Source organism: Caenorhabditis remanei, chromosome IV, assembly GCF_010183535.1.
Source record: "Caenorhabditis remanei strain PX506 chromosome IV, whole genome shotgun sequence".
Lineage (NCBI taxonomy): Eukaryota > Metazoa > Nematoda > Chromadorea > Rhabditida > Rhabditidae > Caenorhabditis > Caenorhabditis remanei.
The window spans coordinates 5937673-5962834 of NC_071331.1; the positions used below are offsets into that span (position 1 = coordinate 5937673).

Here is a 25162-nt window from a genome sequence, read left to right on the forward strand (position 1 = left end):
TCAGATAAACTTGCATGAAAACGACTCCGGGACGTTTCGAAACCAAAAAATTTCAAGTTTTTAAGATGAAACAAAGTTTCGAAATGTCTTGTAGCCAGTTTATGTTGTTTTCAGTCGAATTTCAGTTGTTTTTACCTTTTTCCCAAAAACTAGCTGAAAAATAGGGAAAAATCGCTAAAAATCGGCTCCGAGTCATCTTTAAAACAGTAAATTCGAAAATTTTTGGTTTCGGAGTGTCCCAAAGTTTCAAAAACAGCTCTGGGACGCTTTAGAACCGGGACTTTTTCGAAACCAGGCATGATTCTGATTCCGAACTGTCTTGGACCTGAAAATTTGCAAAAATCAGTCTAAAAATGACGAAAATTTCAGGGAAAACTGCATGAAAACTGTTCCAGGACGTTTCAAAACAGTTTCGAAACGATTTTTGACATTTTCAGTCATTTTTCACTCCAAATATGTCATTTCTACCATTTTTTCCAGAAAAAATCCAATTTTCCTGACAAAAATCTTTTCTAAATCGCCTTTTTTTCAGCTAAAACAAGACGAAATGGTGTGTTGTGAGAATCCGAGTTGCAAATATCAATGGTTTCACTTCAAATGCATTGGAATGGTCACAGCGCCAGTCGGTTGATTGGTACTGTACGACGGATTGTCGGAATCGGGCGTTGAAAGCGAAAAAAGAGAAGAAGGCGTCGAAAAGTGGAGCCACGTCATCAGCCACGTCGTCACAGAAGAGGGGAATCAAGAAGAGAAAGTGAACTCGAATTTTCTTTGATTTTTTTGTATTTTTTCACCGAAAAATCTCAATTTTACTGTATTTTTCCCCCAATTTTCATCCCAAATCCCTGTATTTCCCCAGATTCTCATTGTATTTGTCTTCTCCCTATTGCTTTTTCATAATAAAACAATCCCCCTATTCTCTATTTCCCACTATTCCCCCATGATTACGGACTAAAAATCCTTCAAAAAATACCTTTTCCCCCCAAAAATTCCCCCCGAAACCCCCATTTTTCATTCAGAAATGTTGGCGAGTCCTTCGTCTTTGGCGCTCATCGAAGAAAAAGACAATTCAGAAGACGTTTCAGATGACGTCGTGGAGAATGACGTGGCTTCTGAAGTCATCGAGACTCCAGAAGTCATTCCGATCGACGTGACGACTCCAGAATCCCTTGAAGTCGCCAGACGACTCGCCGCCGACGCTCATCTCATCACTTGTCCATACAATTTGGAGCATAAAGTACGGTAGTCTGTCTGTGTGTCTGAGAATGTCCGGATGTCCACAGATGTGTCTGTCTGTGTGTCCGGGTGTCCAGATATCCGGATGTCCCTTGTTTCTCCCTCAAAAATCTCCATTTTCTCTTGAATTTTCCCCGATTTCTTCAGGTTTCAATCGACGATTTCAACGTTCACATCACGAAATGTCGATCTGAAAAAATGAAATTCTACCCGCATTCACTCAAATTGCAAAGGTAAAATATGATTTCTAGTGCTGAAATTTCAGAATTTTCGAGTTTTTTTCGTTGAAAAATGAGGTTTTTAGTGGTTTTTCAGCCGCAAAATTACATTTTTGAGGTTGGAAATGTGTATTTTCAGCTGTTTTTATCGATTTTAGCACTAAAAACTTGGAAAATGATTTATCGACTGGGAAATCGACAAAAATCTCGTTTTCAATCTTTTTTATCAAAAAGTATCCATTTTCTCAATTTTTTAAATGAATTTTCAGATTAAACACACTGAAAAACTAGTTTTGTATCTGAAAAACACGAAAAATCGACAATTTTCAAAACAAAAAAAGAAATTCTTCAATTTTTAGTGGAAAAACTTGATTTCTGCACGCAAATCGAAGATTTTTAACATTTTTATGCTGAAAAATCAACATATACAACTTTAGAATCATAGTTTAAACTGTTTGAAGTTCTGAAGAACGGAAAATGCGCTAAAAAATTTGAATTCAAAAAGAATGCCATGTTTACCTGAATTTCTTCAAAGTTTTTCGATTTTTCACAGTTTTTTCGCGTAAGTGTACCAAATATAGGTCGAAATTTCCATTTCTCCGCAATTTTCGCCTCAAAAACACCGAAAAACTGCATTTTTCCCTCAAAAAACATCAAAAACCGCCAAAAATGGCACATTGCGCGTCAAATAAAATGCAAGGGTACGCAAACACCACGACACAAACGTTGCGTACAGAAAAGTGAAAATAGCGGGACTTTGAATCTGAAAAGTGATTTTCCGATTGAAATAAGGCGAAAAACACGAATTTCGATGTCAAAATTGAATTTTTTTTCAGATGCGCCTACAACATGCGTCATCTCCTACCAGAAGAGGAGCTTCCATTCCACGAGATATTCTGTAAGACTCAACAATCGGATATCCTCGCTCAACTCGCTGTCCCACCGATTTATCTGGACGTCGAGGAGTATCTGGCAGCTCAGAAATTGATGAAGCAATACGAGAAGGAGGACGTCGGAAGGGATTCAGATGACTCCGGAGAGGATTCAGATGAGGAAAAGTGTGTGTCAGTGACGTCAGAAGTGGAGTCGTCGATAGTTGATGAGGTGGATGATGTGGAAGAGACGATGAACAGATTGGAGTATTTGGAGTTGAAGAATCACGATTTGATTTATTAATTTTAATGGTTTTACTTGCATTTTTACCGGATCTCTCCACTTTTAATTATAAATTATGTAATTAAATTTGCGTCGTAAAGATTCACAGGGTCTCAGGATGAGTACTGAAAATAAACGCGCTCCGCTGAAATCAGCTAAAATTTTAGCGCTAAATTCAAAATAAATATTTTATTTTAAAATTTTATTTATTTATGTAATAGAATTGATCTTGAAAATAGGCGAGACAGTCGAAAAACTGGCCAAAAATGCGGAAAAACGGACATAAATCGGCTCAAAAAGTGGTCGATTAAGCTGCGTATCGAACTGCCACGCTTAACTTCGAATTGAAAAAAATTAAAATTTGAATTTGCCGCCAATGTCTAGTGGAGCGCGAACGATTTCAGTACTCACCCCTAGACCCTGTGAAGATTAGATTATGGTACCAACATCCGAGCAAATGTGCTCTGTTAAACTACTGAAATGGTATTGGAAAGGAAAGGCAAGAAGGGAAGGAACGCTTTACAACCAATTCCAAAATAATTTCCAAACATACTGAAACGGGAAATTTGGAAGTAGATCGTTCGCAACATGAGCATTGCAGGAATTAGATCCAGTATTACTGAAACAAACGTTTCGAAACGGACAACTTTTCTAACAGAATCGGACGAAAATTGAAGATGAATAACGTCAAACAACTTTAAGATGTTTTGAAACCGAGACATTTCGAAACGGAGATAATTTTAAAATAGCTGCTTTGCTTGTGTCTTTTTACGAGACATCTTCTTCATTGGCTAAATCTATTTTAACTTTCTCCACAGTTCAAGCATTTTTTTTCATACAGAATTCCGATTTCCGGTCCTTTCTCACTTCCGACTTCTGAATCAGGAATTTCACGTTCAGCCCCATAATTCTAGAGCTGTGGGATTTCGGATTTAGAACAATCGCAAACTTATGACGGAAAAATGGTTTGAGAGGGCAAAAAACAGAAATACCATTTCACCACTATGATGTTGAAACCTACATGAAACTGTCTTCTTCAAATGGAGATCATAAAATGGGGTCACTTTCACACAGTCTGTTTTTCGCGTTCTGCAATAAGTAGTTCAGATGGAATAGATGATAGAAAAGTACGGTTTTGGTCCTCCGCTGAAAAAGAGATGATGTGGTTGGGAAATGTCACATCTTTGGAATGACTAGTTGGGAATCAATGTATGAAGCACTCTCATTAGTTGTCTTCTGAAATGATTACTGTTTCAAAACAGTAATAACATAAGTGGGTTCACATGAACGGGTAGTATTTGTACCTTTGAAAACTTTCCGTTCCAACAGTCAGTGATTTTGAAAAGATATCGGATAAAGCTACTTTCAAGCGTGAACTGGCGACTTGATTTCTTCCGTAATACAAAAATTAGAAAAATTCTCAATTATTACTTTTTCAAAACTGTAAAAAATATAAAGGTTTTTGGAACGGTTTACGAGTATTGTGATCTCTACACTTTTATTTATAAATTATGTACTTGACATCGCATCCTCAAGATTAGATTATGACATCAACACCCGAGCAAATGTGATCCGTTAAACTACTGGAAATAGTATCGGAAAGACAATGAAAAGGTCGACTTAACACTTTCCAACCAATTCCAAGATAATTTCCAAACATACTGAAACGGGAAATTTGGAAAGAGATCGTTTGCAACAAAAGAATTGCAGTAATTAGATCCTATATTACTGAAACAATTTAAAAAAAAACAGAAAAAAAAAACAAAAGAACTGTACAATGAACGAAATTACATATCAAAGAACTGTTTGAAGCATCGACTCACAAAAGAATCTTCTTTCGAACCTTCTGTAGAGAGCGCTGATGTTGAAGAAGTAGACGATTATATCTGAACAATGAACTGGCGCCAACATCCACCCAAACGTGTTCCATCGAACTTTTGGAAATAGTATTGGATAGGACTTGAACCGACCCGAATACTTTTCAACCTATTCCAAAATCATTTCGAAACAGTTCGAAACGGGAAATTTATAAAGCTTTCCTTTTTTTAAATTTATTCAAAAAAGTTTTCATTACATTTTCCGCGTGTTCCGCTCTACTTCCTTATCTCTGACCTTTCATCATCCACGTCCCTCCCCTTCTGTAAAAACAAACAAAACAATTTATTGCCAAGTGGAATTCGAATTGATTTTCATCCACAATAATCGAAATGGATAAAAACCGGAATCTTCAATGGATTTTCCTCAGTTTCGTCATCTGTCACTGCATTGTCATCTGCCAGAAATTGACTGAAAAGGAGAATTTGATGAGATTGAGGGATTGTGGCAAATAGTTTCTACGTGAGTTTCAATACGTGGAGTCTTCGGAATAGCCGATAACTTGCGCATCTAACTTGGGGGTACTGTAGATTTTGCATTCAGCGATTTTTACTATTAGCAGCCCACCTTCTCTTACAGCTGCGCTTTGCGCCGACACAGATTTTCACAGTTTTTGACCAATTCTCGCCATTTTTCATAACAGTTTACCGAAAAACTCATGGAAAATCGCGAAAATTGGTCAATAACTGTGAAAACCTGTGTATTGACAAAGAGTAGCACACGCGACGCGACCGCAGCGCCTTATCTAGACCCCGCGAGAATTAAAAATCTGCTAGTTATCCCGATTTCTGCGGTCCTTCGTACAAAAACTATTACAGATTCAGATTCAGCATAAAGTTTTCAGTCAATAGATAATAACGTTCCTTCTGGGTTTCCTTCTATGGATCTCTCAAATAAATAAAAACACCACACTGCGTTTCAATCAATCCACCGCTTTTCCAATATCCGACAGACACGTGCTCACCTCCTCTCAAGTTGTTATGACGGGTATGCAGCATTGGTCGCTGGATGGTCTTCATTTTAAAGAGTGTGAATATTATGCCAATGACAATAAAGAGAAACAAAACAGGTGAGTAGAAATGTTGAGAATTAGATACTTAAAGAGGCTTAATTTCAGCTTTGCTACCGTTCCGTCTCACATTGCCAAAAACTTGATAATACATGGAAAAGGAAAAAAATTCAAAGTGTTGAGAGTACGTGGCGGGTTAATAGAGTATCGTTGAGCTTTCTTATTAATTTCAGGGATATGTGTTCAACATCTGTAATACCGATAAATTTGAAGAAAATTATAGTCCGTTGCTACTGGAAATAGACCCTCCAATCCGTCTCGATATTCCTTGTCTACTTGAAGCTCAGCCACTCGTCGAAGAGAATAATAGGAAAGTTGTCGACTCTTCCGATTTTGACGCCTATGGACTAGACGGAGTTAGCATGAAACATCACAGAGTCAAGGTATGTAAATGAGGAAGGCTAGACAAAGTTAATCCTATTTTCAGTATGTTGGTATTCAAAGCGAGTACACAGATTATCGATATATGAAGATAATACCTTTCTACCAGAGTTCGAATGCTCGTGGTGGTCCATTAGTGGTGAATCTCGATGGAAAAGCTACTGTGGCTGGTCTGAAAGCGTCGTCCACTGATATTTACAATGGTCATATCTATTTCAACTTCATTCCAATGCTTGAAGATAGGATTTGTGAACATTCTGGAATCTGTAGCGTAGAGAATCTCGCTGAAGCCTTGAAGAAGTTACCGACAACAGAAGCACCACCACCAACGAAGTCTACAGAAGACGGAGGGCTCTCACAAGTTACCCCAAGTGGATCAGAAAACAGTGGAACACCTAGACAACCGTCGCAGATGCCGATGATGCAGTTGAACCGAAAAGACCAACATATTCGGAAGAAGTTGAGCCGGAGGAGAGTGAATCTGGTGAGGACGGAGAGGATACTGATATATTGCTCGACAAGGACTTCAATAGAGGGACGAGTTTGGTAAACTTGAACTTTTTGATTTTTGTTTACGTATTTTTGGTTTTTCTTTTTGAGATGAGATAAAGTGAGAAGTATTTTTTAAATAAATAGGGGACACACAATTAGTCAAGTTGATTTTAATTTGTGCGGAAATCGCAATGAGTTTACAGTAAAAGCCTAGCGGTGCCTGTTCGCAGCGGTATATCTCCGTTCCCAAAGGCTTAAAGGAGGTGAGAACTCAAAAGAAATTGTGATCGAAATTGTGGTTGGCATGCATTTTTGCGTCATATACGATGCATGCGCACAGGGCATCATATTTGACGACATTTACGGTTTTCCTGTTCAATCGAATAATTACACGTATCAAACAAGGGAAGTTATTAGTACGACACGGGTCTTACAATCTCGCTCTGCCGAAATCCCCTTGACAAATTTCTCATTTCCTCTGAATCCCTCAATTTCTCACGTAATTTTTTTTAGTTTCGGTTGAGCGCGGTTGTAAAACGTGTGTCGTGAAATATGTAGATGCTCCAAAGTTTTGCTTGCGGGTGCGCCTCTATGACAGGTTTTACGGTAGTCAACAAATATTCACTTGTGAGTAAAATCTTCCAGTTTCTCAATATCTATATTTTCGTACATCAATGCAATGATTTTGCTGCAATGCTAATTACAATCTTGCGAGAACTGCACAATTTAAGGTGTTTTCTTCAACAAAATCCCGAAAACAGTTAATTTGACACACAAGCCATCAATACAAAAATTAGAAAAACAGAAGAATTATTACTTTTTCAAAACAGTAGGAAATATGGGCAACTTTCTATCAAGAATATTAGGATTCCGTCCAGAAATGGCATGTTTAGTTTTGTTTCTTCAGGCCACCAGGTTTCGACGCCCGAAGCAGGCTATGATATGTTGGAAGTCTAAAAATATACCTTGAACTTGGATACGTACGGTCAATAATGAATGGTGACATCTTGAACTGGTCTTTCTTATAGTAAATATTTCAGTGTTCTTGCTCACCATAATCTCCAACTAATTCGTGCGAATTCACTTCAATTCCCGATAAATCAAACAACTAAAATATTGGTGTTTTGAAACATCAATGCTTGTTTTTTTGCTAATCTTTTTTAATAGCTTGTTTGTTTTATTCAGAAACCGACTTGCTGAAATTACGAAAACAGTTAAGTCCTGGATGAAACCGGATACTCATTTAACTTTATCTTGTGAATTTTTAGACCAATTTTCGAGTATAAACTGGAATTGTCTGTGATGGAAAATTTGTGCATTTCATGGCATCACAGACATTGCACTTGTCATCGTTTTTCTAAATCAAAAAATCAAGCTCAAATAATGTTTATTAAGAAGAATAAGCCATGATAGCTGCGCAAAAGAAGACCATGTATAAAGACCCGAAATACGAGTTCGATTCCCATGGTGTATCGTTGGCACCGTCCATTTTCGCCTCTACAGACTTTGGGGGTTTCTTCACTTCTTCCTCATGTTCCACAAGTTCCACCTGAGTAACACACAGTCCATCATGCCTTGTTTCCCCCGGACACGCGGATCCCGGTTTGCCAAAGATGATGTCCTCCTTGTTTATTTTATTTCTGGAAATTTATTATAAGTATTCAATTGTTTTGAAAATTAACTTACTTTGGCCCAATGAGACAAACGCCCCCATTATCAGCTCCGTTCGTTTCAACGCAAGGTGGGTGGAAATCGAAACACCCAATTTTTGTTTGCGTAGGACCATTGAGATTCGCCCAAGATTCTGATGACAGTCCTGAACTAGCTCGTTCAGAAGGAAGAACTACGACTGAGTAATCCGGTCCAGTCACCATTCGATTACATGTCATCTTCGACGCCTTTCTTTCTAATTCCTTGTCCCAAACCTCAAAAATATAAGGTTAGGACTTCTATGATGGAATTAAGATCATACCAGTTCATTCATGTTGGCAACCAGTCGGTTCACGTCGCCTGACGGCGACTAAACCTCCTTTTCTACACCACCCTTTTACTTGTTACAGCGCCTCCAGCGCTTCCCAAACGGTTGAGACTATCGAGGTCTCAGAATTCTCTCCAACTTATGGATCGTAATATTTTTCTTAACTTGTTAGTAGTTTTTTAGGTGTGAGCTGACCGTTCCGGAAAAGTTCAATTGTCAAACCTCTACTTTCCTGATACGATTTCGTTCCCTTAATCCTCCATTTTTTCAAAATCTAGCGATAAGAAAAATCTTCCATGTCCCCTAATGGGGCACATCCAACTAATTACAGTCAACTTTGCCTAACTTGCCAGATCGGATTCCTAAACGCATCCACCTACATCATTTGAAAATCAAACTTAGCCGTGAAATATAGCGCCTCGCAGTATGGATTAATTTGATTTATCCCATGTAGTGAGGATCTGGTTGTGCATCAGTAGCACCTACTGGAGAAACAGCTTGTTGACGTGTCGATTTCCGAACTCGATGTGGTCTGCCCGTCTCTTTCACTTGAGTTACAGATGCTCTGATGGTGTTGGCTCTTGTTCTTCCCGCCGTCACATCTTCGGGATTTTCTGATAGCAGCCTGGGAAATTATTGAAGCCCGTCCAGATTTCATTTGTTCTTCGGGCTCATTTTTCCTGCTGATTTCCATTCGTTTGGTGTTGGTTCTGTTATAGTTCGACTGTCGACTGCTCAGTGTCAGACTGTAGAAATCGTCGGACTGATGTATCATTTACCATAATTTTCAATCTCAGAGATAGTAAAGATCCGGACAATCTTGGGTGCCGGAAAGCAGCCCGACGACTCCTTTTTGTCGATATTTTTCACCGGCTTTTTTCCCCGGCTCCTGTGTCATCAGCTGACTGCCCCCGATCCCGTCAATTCCGTTAAGTTCTACGCTCTCATCTGAATCCGAGCCGATATCCGTACTTATATTCATCTCGTCTCTTTCTGCCGTCAGGTCAACAACATTTGCTATGGAATCCTGACAATATCAAGTCCGGATAGCTTCACCGGACGTTTTCTTCTTGCCGTTTTTCTTTCCCGATCTCTGTGGTGTGTCCTCTACCCCATCAATTCCTCCGAGCTCCACTCTCCCATCTGATTCTGATCGATGAAACAGACCTTCATCTATTTCTTCTTCTGTACTCATCAGACTTAGACCATTCAACCCGAAAGTCAGACTATCACGAAGCCGAGGAACAGCGTCCGAGGTGGAGGTGTTATCACGGGGAACAGGAGAAGCATCACCATGAGCATCCAGTGAATTGTCGGCGGGAACAGTTAGTAGTTAGAAAGAAAATTATAGTTATCAGCTGTTGGAAAAAACGGATTTCACGTGGCCCGTATCAAGACTTCACGCGGCTTCCGCTCGTCATTATATTTTAAAAATGGGAGAAGCGAAAACAGTGATAAGAAGAAGGGAAATGTTGCCCAAAATGGCTATCAATACTTATTTAGTGTGGGCCCATATGGATCCATCACCTGTGTCTTGAAAACTGACCGTATTTATTTGTGATACCTATCAATCTGGAAGAAAACGAAACGTTTTCAGTCCTCAATTATTTTTCTGAATCCGATGATAACAAAAAATGTTTGTCGTCGTCCCTTTTTTAAGAAACGGTCCGCCTTTGTTCGTGACGTAGATCTCACTGGAAACAAACGACATGTTCGGAAACTTCTACTTTTCCGAACCTATCAACAAAAATTCAAAAACTTTTCTCTTCACGCGGGATCGAACTTAAAACTAACTGTCGTCAACGACGCTTAACTTGCCAGATCGGACGCGCCGACCCGTCAACCCACGACACGCGGCCACGGAAAACTCAATTCGAAGAAAGGAAAGAAATGATGACGCTTAGGCCGGCAGTTTCACGCCACTGTTTCCGTTTTTCATTCCCCTATGCTTTATCAGTGTTTTTGGCTCAGAAGGCGTAATTTTGAGAATTTTGAAAAAAGAAAAAGACGGGCATCATTAAGAGAAAATTTCTGATCTTTTGGTCCAAATTTGAAAAAAATCGGTTCACAAACAAACATACAGAATCTGGTGTTTGTTTATAGTAAAGATGGTAGTAATTTACAAAAAATATGTCACCAGTCCCCTATGATGTCATCATTGGAATATATGCCCAATAATTGACTTTTCACCCAAAAATTCACAAAAATTTAAATTTTCCAGATAACCTTACGAAACTTTTGGTACGCGTTAGGAGTGTTTTTGACTACCCTTACACAAATTTTCAGCCCTCCAGACACCCTAGAAACCGTTCAATTGAATTTCACTTTCATGTTTTTTCAACTTTTCTCAAAAAATCCCTCTAGAAGCCATAAAATTTTAAATCGTATTCATATTCCCCGCAAGGTGTTCTATTGAATCCAATTAAAATCATCAAAAAGTAGGGGGACCATTTTGAGATATTTCGATTTTTTCAAAAATCACATAAGGGTCCCCCCTTATGAAAAAATGTTTTTCACGAAAAATTCGAAAAAATAATTCGACATTATTTTGATGCAAAAACGTTCAGAGCTTTTTTACAAACGGTTTTGTTATATTTTATCAAAGCTCTGAACGTTTTTGCATCAAAATAATGTCGAATTATTTTTTCGATAAAAAATTTTTTCCATGGGCCCTTATGTGATTTTCGAAATAAATGAAAATATCTCAGAATGGTCCCCTTGTTTTTTAATGATTTTAATTGGATCGGGTGTTAAATATTGCGGGAATTTAGTACATCAGGTAAAATTTTATGGCTTCTGTACAAATTATTGATGAAAACCTCAAAAAATAGAAAAAAATTTTGATGAAGAAAAATACGAAATCTGTTCAAACCAATTTCTGAGGTGTAAAATCTTGAAATTGGTTTATTTCATGTGTTTTATCAATATTCTGATTGTTTTCGGAACAAATTTTTTTTTCGAATTTTTCGTGAAAAACATTTTTTCATAAGGGGGGACCCTTATGTGATTTTTGAAAAAATCGAAATATCTCAAAATGGTCCCCCTACTTTTTGATGATTTTAATTGGATTCAATAGAACACCTTGCGGGGAATATGAATACGATTTAAAATTTTATGGCTTCTAGAGGGATTTTTTGAGAAAAGTTGAAAAAACATGAAAGTGAAATTCAATTGAACGGTTTCTAGGGTGTCTGGAGGGCTGAAAATTTGTGTAAGGGTAGTCAAAAACACTCCTAACGCGTACCAAAAGTTTCGTAAGGTTATCTGGAAAATTTAAATTTTTGTGAATTTTTGGGTGAAAAGTCAATTATTGGGCATATATTCCAATGATGACATCATAGGGGACTGGTGACATATTTTTTGTAAATTACTACCATAGGGGTACATATGCTATAAAAAGAGTTTAGATTGAAACAACTTTTTGCAACTGTGCCAAGGCCCAACACAAACATTCTCACTCTTACAGATAGTGCCTCTTAAATAAGATGCGGAGTATGATAGCTCGTGAAAACAATATTGCCAACATGAATGAACTGGTATGATCTTAATTCCATCATAGAAGTCCTAACCTTATATTTTTGAGGTATGGGACAAGGAATTAGAAAGAAAGGCGTCGAAGATGACATGTAATCGAATGGTGACTGGACCGGATTACACAATCGTAGTTACGCCTTCTGAACAAGCAGTTAGAAGTTCAGGATTTTCATATTTTGTCAATTTCCTTTGTCCTACACAAACCAAAATTGGATGTTTCGATTTCCACCCACCTTGTGTTGGAACGCTCGGAGCTAATTATGCGGGCGTTTGTCTCATTGGACCAAAGTAAGTTAATTTTCGAAACAAATGAATACATATAACAAATTTTCAGAAATAAAACAAGTCAGGCGGATTTCATAAAAGGCGAACCGGGATTCGCGTGTCCAGGGGAAACAAGGACTGATGGATTGTGTGTTATGGACGGTGCCGACGTCACTCCATAGGAATCGAACTCGTATTTTGTGTCTTTTTACATGGCCTTTTTGTGCGCAGCCATCATGGCTTATGCTTCTCAATAAATTTTATTCGAGATTAATTTTTTGAGCGGAAAAATAGTGTGAAGTGCAATGTCTGCGATAGCAAGGATTCAATGAAATGCACAAATTTTCATCACAATCAACTCCAGTTGATCTTTGAAAACTGTGTCTAAAAGATAACAAGATAAAGTGAAAAAACTGTAATTTTAGGGTACAAATTCATTTGGAAGGGTACTACTTTTTTTTCCGAAAAGTCACGTTATTGTAATGAAATGCGTGCCAGAAATATGTTTATATGTTGAGAACGGCAAAAAGCAACCACTGGTATACTTCTCAGAGATTTTGAATAATAGTTGCAACCGGATTAACTTATTGAAAGTAGGGCGGCTGTACATAATGAAAACCAAATCCAAAATGTATCGAAATGTATCTTATCTCTCAGAGTTTTCTCTGATATCTTATCTTATCAACCCCTACACAAAGAGAAAGGAATCGATAAAAGGAGGTATTCCACTCCTTCTACTATGGCGTCTCGTTGGGTCATCTTCATCATTCTTCTGATGGCATGTTCAATACAACTCGGATGCTCTTCTCCCATCTTGTCGAAACGCGAGACGTCTCAAGAAGTTAAAAAGCATTTTTTAATTTTAATAAATGAGCAGCGGAGTTCAGTTGCCCAAACACTAAAAATCGCCAACATGAATGAACTGGTAAGATCTTAATTCCATCATAGAAGTCCTAACCTTATCTTTTTGAGGTTTGGGACAAGGAATTAGAAAGAAAGGCGTCGAAGATGACATGTAATCGAATGGTGACTGGACCGGATTACTCAGTCGTAGTTCTTCCTTCTGAACGAGCTAGTTCAGGACTGTCATCAGAATCTTGGGCGAATCTCAATGGTCCTACGCAAACAAAAATTGGGTGTTTCGATTTCCACCCACCTTGCGTTGAAACGAACGGAGCTGATAATGGGGGCGTTTGTCTCATTGGGCCAAAGTAAGTTAATTTTCAAAACAATTGAATACTTATAATAAATTTCCAGAAATAAAATAAACAAGGAGGACATCATCTTTGGCAAACCGGGATCCGCGTGTCCGGGGGAAACAAGGCATGATGGACTGTGTGTTACTCAGGTGGAACTTGTGGAACATGAGGAAGAAGTGAAGAAACCCCCAAAGTCTGTAGAGGCGAAAATGGACGGTGCCAACGATACACCATGGGAATCGAACTCGTATTTCGGGTCTTTATACATGGTCTTCTTGTGCGCAGCTATCATGGCTTATGCTTCTTAACAAACAATTATTCAAGATTATTTTTTGAGTTAGAAAAACAAGACAAGTGTAATTTTGGTGATAGCAGAGATGCCATGAAATGCACAAATATATAATCACAGGCATAACCAGTTTATCTTCGAAAATCGGTCTAAAACTAACAAGATAAAGTAAGATTCAGGACTTAACAGTTTTCATAATTTTCGCAAGTCGGTTACTGAATAAAATATCCAAGCAAAAAAAAAAGATTAGCAAAAAAAACTAGCATCCCTGTTTCAAAACACTAATATTTTTAGTTGCTTGATTTATCGGGAATTGAAGCGTGTTCGCACGAATTAGTTGGAGATTATGGTGAGCAAGAACACTGAAATATTTACTATAAGAAAGACCAGTTCAAGATGTCACCATTCATTATTGACCGTACGTATCCAAGTTCAAGGTATATTTTTAGACTTCCAACATATCATAGCCTGCTTCGGGCGTCGAAACCTGGTGGCCTGAAGAAACAAAACTAAACATGCCATTTCTGGACGGAATCCTAATATTCTTGATAGAAAGTTGCCCATATTTCCTACTGTTTTGAAAAAGTAATAATTCTTCTGGCATTGCAGCAAAATCATTGCATTGATGTACGAAAATATAGATATTGAGAAACTGGAAGATTTTACTCACCAGTGAATATTTGTTGACTACCGTAAAACCTGTCATAGAGGCGCACCCGCAAGCAAACCTTTGGAGCATCCACATATCTCACGACACACGTTTTACAACCGCGCTCTACCGAAACTAAAAAAAATTACGTGAGAAATTGAGGGATTCAGAGGAAATGAGAAATTTGTCAAGGGGATTTCGGCAGAGCAAGATTGTAAGACCCGTGTCGTGCTAATAACTTCCCTTGTTTGATACGTGTAATTATTCGATTGAACAGGAAAACCGTAAATGTCGTCAAATATGATGCCCTGTGCGCATGCATCGTATATGACGCAAAAATGCATGCCAACCACAATTTCGATCACAATTTCTTTTGAGTTCTCACCTCCTTTAAGCCTTTGGGAACGGAGATATACCGCTGCGAACAGGCACCGCTAGGCTTTTACTGTAAACTCATTGCGATTTCCGCACAAATTAAAATCAACTTGACTAATTGTGTGTCCCCTATTTATTTAAAAAATACTTCTCACTTTATCTCATCTCAAAAAGAAAAACCAAAAATACGTAAACAAAAATCAAAAAGTTCAAGTTTACCAAACTCGTCCCTCTATTGAAGTCCTTGTCGAGCAATATATCAGTATCCTCTCCGTCCTCACCAGATTCACTCTCCTCCGGCTCAACTTCTTCCGAATATGTTGGTCTTTTCGGTTCAACTGCATCATCGGCATCTGCGACGGTTGTCTAGGTGTTCCACTGTTTCCTGATCCACTTGGGGTAACTTGTGAGAGCCCTCCGTCTTCTGTAGACTTCGTTGGTGGTGGTGCTTCTGTTGTCGGCAATTTCTTCAAGGCTTCAGCGAGATTCTCTACGCTACAGATTCCAGAATGTTCACAAATCCTTTTTTCAAGCATTGGAATGAAGTTGAAATAGATAAGACCATTGTAAATATCAGTAGACGACGCCTTCAGACCAGCCACAGTAGCTTTTCCATCGAGATTCACAACTAATGGACCACCACGATCATTCGAACTCTGGTAGAAAGGTATTATCTTCATATATCGATAATCTGTGTACTCGCTTTGAATACCAACATACTGAAAATAGGAATAACTTCGTCTAGCCTTCCTCATTTACATACCTTGACTCTGTGATGTTTCATGCTAACTCCGTCTAGTCCATAGGCGTCAAAATCGGAAGAGTCGACAACTTTCCTATTATTCTCTTCGACGAGTGGCTGAGCTTCAAGTAGACAAGGAATATCGAGACGGATTGGAGGGTCTATTTCCAGTAGCAACGGACTATAATTTTCTTCAAATTTATCGGTATTACAGATGTTGAACACATATCCCTGAAATTAATAAGAAAGCTCAACGATACTCTATTAACCCGCCACGTACTCTCAACACTTTGAATTTTTTTCCTTTTCCATGTATTATCAAGTTTTTGGCAATGTGAGACGGAACGGTAGCAAAGCTGAAATTAAACCTCTCTAAGTATCTCATTCTCAACATTTCTACCTACCAGTTCTTTTTATTGTCATTGGCATAATATTCCCAATCTTTAAAATGAAGACCATCCAGCGACCAATGCTGCGTACCCGTCATAACAACTTGAGAGGAGGTGAGCACGTGTCTGTCGGATATTGGAAAAGCGGTGGACTGATTGAAACGCAGTGTGGTGTTTTTATTTATTTGAGAGATCCATAGAAGGAAACCCAGAAGGAACGTTATTATCTATTGACTGAAAACTTTATGCTGAATCTGAATCTGTAATAGTTTTTGTACGAAGGACCGCAGAAATCGGGATAACTAGCAGATTTTTGATTCTCGCGGGGTCTAGATAAGGCGCTGCGGTCGCGTCGCGTGTGCTACTCTTTGTCAATACACAGGTTTTCACAGTTATTGACCAATTTTCGCGATTTTCCATGAGTTTTTCGGTAAACTGTTATGAAAAATGGCGAGAATTGGTCAAAAACTGTGAAAATCTGTGTCGGCGCAAAGCGCAGCTGTAAGAGAAGGTGGGCTGCTAATAGTAAAAATCGCTGAATGCAAAATCTACAGTACCCCCAAGTTAGATGCGCAAGTTATCGGCTATTCCGAAGACTCCACGTATTGAAACTCACGTAGAAACTATTTGCCACAATCCCTCAATCTCATCAAATTCTCCTTTTCAGTCAATTTCTGGCAGATGACAATGCAGTGACAGATGACGAAAATGAGGAAAATCCATTGAAGATTCCGATTTTTATTCATTTCGATTATTGTGGATTGAAACCAATTCGAATTCCACTTGGCAATAAATTGTTTTGTTTGTTTTTACTGAAGGGGAGGGACGTGGATGATGAAAGGTCAGAGATAAGGAAGTAGAGCGGAACACGCGGAAAATGAAATGAAAACTTTTTTGAATAAATAAAAAATAAGGAAAGCTTTTAAAATTTCCCGTTTCGAACTATTTCGAAATGATTTTCGAATAGGTTGAAAAGTATTCGGGTCGGTTCAAGTCCTATCCAATACTATTTCCAAAAGTTCGATGGAACACGTTTGGGTGGATGTTGGCGCCAGTTCATTGTTCAGATATAATCGTCTACTTCTTCAACATCAGCGCTCTCTACAGAAGGTTCGAAAGAAGATTCTTTTGTGAGTTCATGCTTCAAGCAGTTCTTTGATATGTAATTTCGTTCATTTTACAGTTTTTTTGTTCTTTTTCTGTTTCTTTATTTTTTTATTGTTTCAGTACTACATATAGGATCCAATTCTAGTAAATCCTACGTTGCAAACTATCTCTTTCCGAATTTCCCGTTTCAGTATGTTTGGAAATGATTTAAGAATAGGTTGCAAAGTATTCTCCCTTTTTTTTCCTTTTCTTTCCAATTCTATTTCCAGTAGTTTAACAGAGCACATTTGCTCGGGTGTTGATGTCATAATCTAATCTTGAGGATGCGATGTCAAGTACATAATTTATTAATAAAAGTGTAGAGATCACAATACTCATAAACCGTTCCAAAAACCTTTATATTTTTTACAGTTTTGAAGAAGTAATAATTGAGAATTCTTCTAATTTTCGTATTGCGGAAGAAATCAAATCGCCAGTTCACGCTTGAAAGTAGCTTTATTCGATATCGTTTCAAAATCACTGACTGTTGGAACAGAAAGTTGTAAAATAAACAAATTGTATAGTGGGTACGGCTGAGCTTATTGGTTCTCAGAAACAAGAAAGAGATAGAATTGATGTAAAGTACATCTACTACCCGTCCATGTAAACCCACTTATGATATTACTGTTTTGAAACAGTAATCATTTCAGAAGACTTTTCTGTCAGCCCGGGATTTCCCAACCACATCATCTCTTTTTCAGCGGAGGACCAAAAACGTACTTTTCTATCATCTATTCCATCTGAACTACTTATTGCAGAACGGGAAAAACAGCCTTTGTGAGAGTCATCACCATCTTATGATCTCCATTTGAAGAATACAGTTTCATGTAGGTTTCAACATCATAGTGGTGCTGACCAAAATGTTTGTTTGGTTTTTGGACGTCTCAAACCATTTTCCCTCATAAGTTTGCGATTGTTCTAAATCCGGAATCCCGCAGGTCTAGAATTATGGGGCTGAACGTGAAATTCCTGATTCAGAAGTCGGAAGTGAGAAAGGACCGGAAATCGGAATTCCGTATGAAAATTCTGTACCAGAGCTGTGCGGAATTCCTTCCTTCGACTTCCTTCTTCCTTCTTCCGGGCTTTTTTCCACTTCTCTCTTCCTTCTTCCTTTTTAAAAATTTCACTTCCTTCTTCCTTCTTCCGACTTCCTTTAAAATTACTTGCCACTTCCGACTTCCGTGTAAAAAGTTGAGAAAGATTTTGTAATTTCCGACGGAATTTCAGCGGAATTTTAGTGGTTTTTAATGGAATTTTGTACGCAAAACAACGCCAATACTCGCTTTAAGAGAAGCCTAGAAAAATGTTTCCTCAAATTTGCCATTTTCAAAATTAACTTCCGACTTCCGGGTTCGCACCCAACTTCCTTCTTCCTTCTTCCTTTCTCAAAATTTTACTTCCGCACAGCTCTGTGGGGGTTTCAAAAAGTCCTAATGTTGTTTGACATTCCTTCTTTTCAATCTCCTACCGGTTTGTCTAGATAGAAAAATTTTCGGTTTTGAAACGTATTTTTCCACGTGCCAGCAATTGTTTCAGTATTATACGTGGTGATTTTGGCAGTTTTTATGTTGCAAAATATCTGGTTCCAAATTTACTGTTTCAGTATGTTTGGAAATTATTTTGGAATTGGTTGCAAAGTGTTCATTTCTTTTTTTCATTTCCTTTCCAATACTATTGCCAAAAGTTCGATTGAGTGCATTTGCTCGGACTCCTAGAAAAAGTTCATAAAATTCGCGAAAATCAGTGAAAAATTAGTTTTTGGGTGAAGAAAAGCCTATTTTCTGTCCTTTTATACCATTTTTCCTTGTATTTCTGCAAAATATACTTTTCGGAAATTCCACAATTATGAAATGACGGAAGTCGGAAGTAAACATCTGAAAACGGAAGTCGGAAGTCGGAAATGAAAAACAGCCCGGAAGTCGGAAGTCGGAATTCCGCGCAACTCTGATCTGTTCCATCTGAGCTACTTAATCAAGAACGTGAAAAACAGACTGTGTGAGAGTGACCCTCATCTTATGAATTCTAATTAAAGAAGCCAGTTTCATGTAGGTTTCAACATCATAGTGGTGCTGACTAGAGTAACGTGTCGACCAAATTTTCGATGATTTTTGAATCGAAAATTGATAGATCACAGTCGATAGGTGGTCGAGTCGATGACTAGAAAATGAATCGCGACTCGACGATAAACAAAAAGTCATGATTATCGCCTCAAAATTATCGATGACTATCGACGATCATGATCACTGGTGATTATCGATAATTTTTCGACCGGCGATTATCGATAGTCGGTCGACGATTATCGATAATCGTCGATCGTCGCGGCGATCGGCGATTATCGACGATTATCGACGATAATGAGCAAAAATAAAAGGCTCCGGAAACGGTTTTAAATTTCTCAAACTGATCAAAAATGGTGTTTTGATAGATTTCTGAAGCTACTCTATCAATTTACACCAAGAAAAACATTTTTAAACAAAATTATTTTTTTCATTTTTTTTTGAAAAATTTGGAAAAAAAATTTTCTTTCATTTTTAAATTTTTTTTGATGGAATCAATAGAGGACTCTTACAAGACTATTAAAACACCATTTTTGACCAGTTTGAGTAATTTAAAACCGTTTCCGGAGTCTTTTATTTTTGCTCATTATCGTCGATAATCGTCGATAATCGTCGATAATCGCCGATCGCCGCGACGATCGACGATTATCGATAATCGTCGACCGACTATCGATAATCGCCTGTCGATAAATTATCGATAATCATGAGTGATCATGATCGTCGATAGGTATCGATAATTTAGAGATGATACAGTTTTTTATTTTTCAATCGGTAGACCCACTCGAACAATTTCCATGCGCCTTTAACACCCCGATTTTTTTCGTGAACAGATACATAATACGAGAAAAAAGGAAGACGACAAAAAATGACTCACTAGCATACTTGTCAACGGGCCGAAACGGGCCGACACGGGCCGGCTCGTAACTCGCGTCAAAATAAATATTATGAGCTGAAAAATATACCAAAATGTAGATCTCGACGAGTTCTATGTCCGTGACCTAATAAGGGGCTGGATGGCTATTCGTTAATGTGCCGCGGGCCGGGCTAGAATGGCCTTTTTGGACATTTTCGCGTTTTTTGACACTTTTTCCAGGCCCGCGGCACATTAACGAATAGCCACCCGGCCCGTAGTAGGCCACGGAGATAGAACTCGTCGAGATCTACATTTCGGTATATTTTTCAGATCATAATTTTCATTTTGACGCGAGCTACGAGCCGGCCCGTGTCGGCCCGTTTCGGCCCGCTGACAAGTATGCTCACTAGTAATAATCGGAAGCTTGACTGCGTTTAATGGAAGATCAATAACATTCCCCGCTAGGACCAGAATACATGACTAACATTCTGCTGGGTTTTTCTTGATTCAGATTAGAACTGACAGGAAGTCAGTAGACTTGTACAACTCCCTTTTGAAGTCCCGAATTGTTCAAGAAAGCGTTTGAAAATATAACAGAAAATAATATAAAAAAGTGTTTCATATGTTTTTCAATTCAAGGTTTGTCTCTTTTTTATGTTTGTGTTTGTTTTTGTTTTTGTTTGTTTTTTGTGTTTTTCATGGTTGTTTTTATGTATTGTGTTAGATTTCGTTTTTTTTAAACAAAAACTGATAACTTTGCTGCAGAGCTGTGCGGAATTCCTTACTTCTCTTTCCGGGCTTTTTTTTCACTTCCGACTCCCTTTCTCTAAAATTTTTCATCCACACAGTTCTGATACAAGGCATGTGAAACAGCATACTTGCAAACCAGGCCGAAACGGGCCAGCGCGTAACACGCTTCAAACTGAGTTTTGTGAGCTGAAAAATATACCAAAATGTAGATCTCCGCGGGTTCTATTTTACTGACCTACTGCGGCAATTCGTTAATATGTCGCGGTCCGGGAAAAAGTGCCAAAAAACGCGAAAATGGTCAAAAAACATTCTAGCCCGGAAAAAAAAACATTTCAGCTCATAACATTGAGTTTGACGCGAGCTACGAGCCGGCCCGTGTCGGCCTGTTTCCGGTTTGCAAGTATATGAAACAGTATATTGGTAATATACAAGTTGATTAACCACAGGAAGAATTCTCAGAGATTTTGAAGAATAGTTGCAACCGGAATAAATTAATGAAACCGATACTTCACCGATACTTCACCGATACTTCACCGATACTGGAAACAAAATAACGTTTTGGAACTTTCTAGTCACAATACCATTTTGAGCTGTTTCAGGTGTACGGTAAATTATTATGCAAATTTATTCAATGTTTTTATCAATTTATCAAAAGTTTCATTTCACGTGTTAAACCTAAACTTAAAAAACTAACTTTCTCGGGAATTAATAAATTTTTTTCTACTTTCAGCACAATTTTTTTTGGAGATAAGATCTCGTAGATCTTATCAAACCGCTATATAAGAAGAGGGAAATCGATCAATAGATGTATTCCACTTTTCATGCGGAACACTGGCAGATACTCTTCTGCTTTGGAATCTTCTGCTATCGGGTCATCTGCTATTTCGTCTCTTATGCTATAGTGACTCTTCTGCTATTTTTTTATCTCTGTTGCTATTTTTCGTCTCTGTTGCTTTGAATCTTTTGCTATTCCCAAACTCTTCTGCTATAAATATCTCTGCTGCTATTGAGTGTCTCAGTTGCTATAGATGTTTTGCTATTTCCAGTCTCTTCTGCTATTGAGTGTCTCAGCTGCTAATTTGAGGTTCATTTATTTCAAAAAGTCTACTTTATTTTACTTGAAATACAAAATGATATGAATAAATGGGTTTTCTGGCTTTGTGAGAGCATATCACTGAAGAATTCCATTCAAAATGGCATTCCAACGTGGAATGGTACGAAGAAAGGTTTCATTGCCAAAGATCGTCGTGAAGTGCCGGCTACGTGTCAACGAGACGAGAATGATGGCATCATCGTCGATTAACTTGCATTTGACAGTTCCAGTGTTGCTAGTTTGAACACGAAATCCTTCGGAATACATTTCGTCTTCACTAACAATTGAACCCTGCTTTCCTCCAGTATGACAACAACTGAACAAAACGATCTGGAATGAAAAAAAAGTTATGCTCAGTCAGGAAAAGTAAGTTAACGTACGTCATTTTCAAGACCTTGATATTTTCTAGATGTTGAGCAAGTGATTCCTCCGGGGACAACTTTTTGCAGCAGCTCGGCTTGTGCTAAGAATGGAGTAATCACCGATATCTGTGATGGATTGATATGGTCGACATCAATCAGCTTCTGAGCATACTCGGCGATTGCACTTGCTTCAGCAATATTGCAACGACTTTGTGCTACCGCACAGCTTGCAGAGTTGTTTCCAACAAAGCTGTAAGCTTTGACTTTGGGGTTTCGGAACGGTACTCCTTTCAGTCTATGTTGAATGTATGACTGGTTCGGATCTCTGTAAAGCAATAAAATTCAGCAGGAGCGGGTGAAATATAAACTTACTTTCCCGACGTCAGATAACCTCCATAGAAAACGGAAGAAACCAACTCGGTTGCATTATTGTGGCAACGATGTACAACAGTAAATCGAGTAGTAAAGGCGGCATTGTTCATCAGCAATACATTTGGTGTGACAGTGAGTGGGGACAATGATTGAATGCCGTTGAAGGGAGTCAATTGTTTGTGGTCGCCAATCAGTACAAACTCGATAGATTCGAATGACATTGATTGCATTTTTGAAGAAAACAAACATAAATCCGACGGCTGTATCATTGTACACTCGTCTATAGCTATCAAATTGGGCATGTGATCCACGGGCAGAAAAGACGTGAAATTGACGAGAGAGTCCATTGTAGCAATAATCAAATTAGGCTTGTACAGATGGAAAAAGTGGTTAACTAATTCTTGCTTGTTCAACATTGGACAGATCAATTTAGAGATGAAATCATATTTCTCCTGTCCTAGTTTTCTAGAAAGTGCAATGATGCTGTTGTTCCGAACGTAGGAGAGCATGCTCTTTATTTTGGAGTAACGTGATTCGCTGCAAATTTCAAAAATAAGAAAATTAGAAATTCAATTGTAATACTTACTCGGAGACGGGCTTGTGGATGTCAAATTTCACTAATTCTTCAATAAAACAATTCTTCATTACGATTTTCCAGTCAAAAAAATGTGAGGAGACGCCATTGACATGTTTCCAGTTTTTTGCTTGAACAACAAGCGGTCGAAGCTTCTCATCACAATAATCAAGTGGAAATTCAAATGCAGTAAGCAGAGCAATCACAGCGGAATTCGTCATAGCAGTCAAAGCAATACGAGAGTGCTGATCCACAATAAGACGAGCTTTTACGGCGGCAGCAAGTACTGTTGTTTTACCTGTAAAATGCGTTGGTAATGAGAGAGTGTAAACATTAACTCACCAGAACCAACAGGACTCTCGTGCAGATGGACCATTATGTTTTTGTTAAGAAATGCTTGGTAGAAAACACGTTCTTCGTGTGTCGAATTTCTTTTCAACGCTTGATTGAAAGGCAGCAACTGGTAGGTGGACAGTGTTTCTGCTGTTTCTGCTCCCCCTTCTGTTATATCCCATCCAGCAACAGTTGTATCGATAAAACGGCAATCTTGGAAGTTCGAAACACCGCTTTGTAGCTTCGCAGAACGTAGTGCTTTTAGAGCATTCAGTGTTACAAAACCCTCTCGTGAAGAAAAACAGTCATGAAGAGAATTCAATAATGAACAACAAGCGATCAAAGGAACAGGTTTGTATGGCATATAGTTTTTCACGTCATCAGTTATTAGTTTCGCCACATCTGTGAGGAGTTCGTTAGCATGTGAAGCAGTCGATTTGAAGTTGAGGGCCGATCTGTAGCATTTGCGGTGAGGCATGAACATTTCGGCATACATCAGAAAAACATTTGGTAGATGGGTAACTTGTTTAGGCGGAGCCGGTGTTGCCATACATTCATATTCTTCTGGGAGTATTGACGGAGTGTTGAGAAGATCTCGCAATACTGACTCCTGAAAAAACGATATTGATACTGTATAGTTTAGAAAAACTTACCGCGATTGTACAAGGGGGAAGTGATAAGTCACCGAAGGACTTGTAAATTTCAAAACCTTTTGTTGTGCGAACGGCGAGAGCGACCCCAGATTCATAATTTCTGTCCAAAACATAGTACTCGAGGGCAACGTGGAGTTTTCGCCCGGATGGCTGGTTCGTTTTCCGTTCGATATGCTCAACAAATCCTGTTTTCAGCACAACAACCAGGTCACCGATTACAAGGCTCGAAGCGAAACTGAACGGTTGATGTTGTCTGTCTCGAAGTTTCAGATTTTTCACGTCCTTGCTTGACGAATTGAAAGAGACGCTCCTGAGATGCTCATATTCTTTGTAAAGTCCGGTCTCAACGCATAATGGTGAGCCGATAGCATAATTGCTACTGAAAATTAATAATAATAATAAAGGAAAAAGGAAGTTCTGTTTTACCCTGTCTTCACAACTACATAAATCATTGATCCGGTTTCATGTGCCCAACGAGATGCGAACACTTCCATGTGTTGTTGTTTCATAGAAGCAGCACGTTTCAGATGTTGACTAGAGTTTTCCGGCTGTTTGAACTGTTCTCGATAAGCTAACACCGAGGAGATTGTTGGTACGATATGCTTGTTTTCCGAACGATCAGTGCTCCCATAACAAAAACTGAAGCGACGTAGTGGGTCCGCAACTTGCCGAAGTTGAGACATTCTGCAAATGATGACGTTTCGGCATCCTTTCATTCTTTTATATCTCACAAAAGCATGCTTCTCACGGAAACATGTTTTTTAAAGCCCAGTTTCTCACGTTTAACTTACTTTTTTAAAAAATGAATTTAGAGTTGATTTTTCAACTAAAATTTGAAAGAAAAGCGACAAAAATCGGTAAATTTCACAATTTTCATCGTGAAATATACTGAAGAATGCGTATTTTAGCACTGTTTTCTTATTTTAAACATACTTTTCTCCCAAAAAATAAGGTGACGTGGTTGGCAGGATGCCGAAACTCCGAATTGATTCTCTTACCTGAAAAATTATTTAGAGTTGATTTTTCAACTAAAATTTAAAAGAAAAGCGACAAAAATCGATAAATTTCACGGTTTTTAATTGCGAAATATATGAAAAAATTGACTGACTGTGTATAAACGTTGA

The 25162-nt window shown here is 38.4% G+C and overlaps 7 protein-coding genes across 7 annotated transcripts; 4 read left to right on the top strand and 3 right to left on the bottom strand.

Annotated features, from left to right (window-relative positions):
* Window positions 1-1021: 1021 nt before the first annotated feature.
* On the top strand, window positions 1022-2630 carry GCK72_012554 (uncharacterized protein; the record flags this gene model as incomplete). Its single annotated transcript, XM_053729207.1, has 3 exons — window positions 1022-1237; window positions 1384-1469; window positions 2291-2630. 3 exons carry the CDS (start codon window positions 1022-1024, stop codon window positions 2628-2630), a joined length of 642 nt encoding a protein of 213 aa, XP_053583979.1.
* A 2843-nt stretch (window positions 2631-5473) lies between these two features.
* GCK72_012555 (uncharacterized protein) lies at window positions 5474-6484 on the top strand (the record flags this gene model as incomplete). Its single annotated transcript, XM_003087183.2, has 4 exons — window positions 5474-5553; window positions 5602-5677; window positions 5727-5936; window positions 5981-6484. 4 exons carry the CDS (start codon window positions 5474-5476, stop codon window positions 6482-6484), a joined length of 870 nt encoding a protein of 289 aa, XP_003087231.2.
* A 1332-nt stretch (window positions 6485-7816) lies between these two features.
* GCK72_012556 (uncharacterized protein) lies at window positions 7817-8410 on the bottom strand (the record flags this gene model as incomplete). Its single annotated transcript, XM_053729208.1, has 3 exons — window positions 7817-8066; window positions 8113-8351; window positions 8399-8410. The coding sequence occupies 3 exons, from the start codon at window positions 8408-8410 to the stop codon at window positions 7817-7819; spliced, it is 501 nt and encodes a 166-aa protein (XP_053583980.1).
* Window positions 8411-11889: 3479 nt separating this feature from the next.
* Window positions 11890-12384, top strand: GCK72_012557 (uncharacterized protein; the record flags this gene model as incomplete). The annotated part of the gene is made up of 3 exons (XM_003096128.2): window positions 11890-11940; window positions 11988-12226; window positions 12273-12384. The coding sequence occupies 3 exons, from the start codon at window positions 11890-11892 to the stop codon at window positions 12382-12384; spliced, it is 402 nt and encodes a 133-aa protein (XP_003096176.2).
* Window positions 12385-12941: 557 nt separating this feature from the next.
* On the top strand, window positions 12942-13709 carry GCK72_012558 (uncharacterized protein; the record flags this gene model as incomplete). The annotated part of the gene is made up of 3 exons (XM_003096124.2): window positions 12942-13127; window positions 13175-13413; window positions 13460-13709. 3 exons carry the CDS (start codon window positions 12942-12944, stop codon window positions 13707-13709), a joined length of 675 nt encoding a protein of 224 aa, XP_003096172.2.
* A 1220-nt stretch (window positions 13710-14929) lies between these two features.
* On the bottom strand, window positions 14930-15943 carry GCK72_012559 (uncharacterized protein; the record flags this gene model as incomplete). The annotated part of the gene is made up of 4 exons (XM_003088183.1): window positions 14930-15433; window positions 15478-15687; window positions 15737-15812; window positions 15861-15943. The coding sequence occupies 4 exons, from the start codon at window positions 15941-15943 to the stop codon at window positions 14930-14932; spliced, it is 873 nt and encodes a 290-aa protein (XP_003088231.1).
* Window positions 15944-21822: 5879 nt separating this feature from the next.
* Window positions 21823-24721, bottom strand: GCK72_012560 (uncharacterized protein; the record flags this gene model as incomplete). Its single annotated transcript, XM_003090061.1, has 7 exons — window positions 21823-22074; window positions 22125-22431; window positions 22479-23015; window positions 23065-23350; window positions 23395-23995; window positions 24039-24417; window positions 24465-24721. The coding sequence occupies 7 exons, from the start codon at window positions 24719-24721 to the stop codon at window positions 21823-21825; spliced, it is 2619 nt and encodes an 872-aa protein (XP_003090109.1).
* Window positions 24722-25162: the final 441 nt, after the last annotated feature.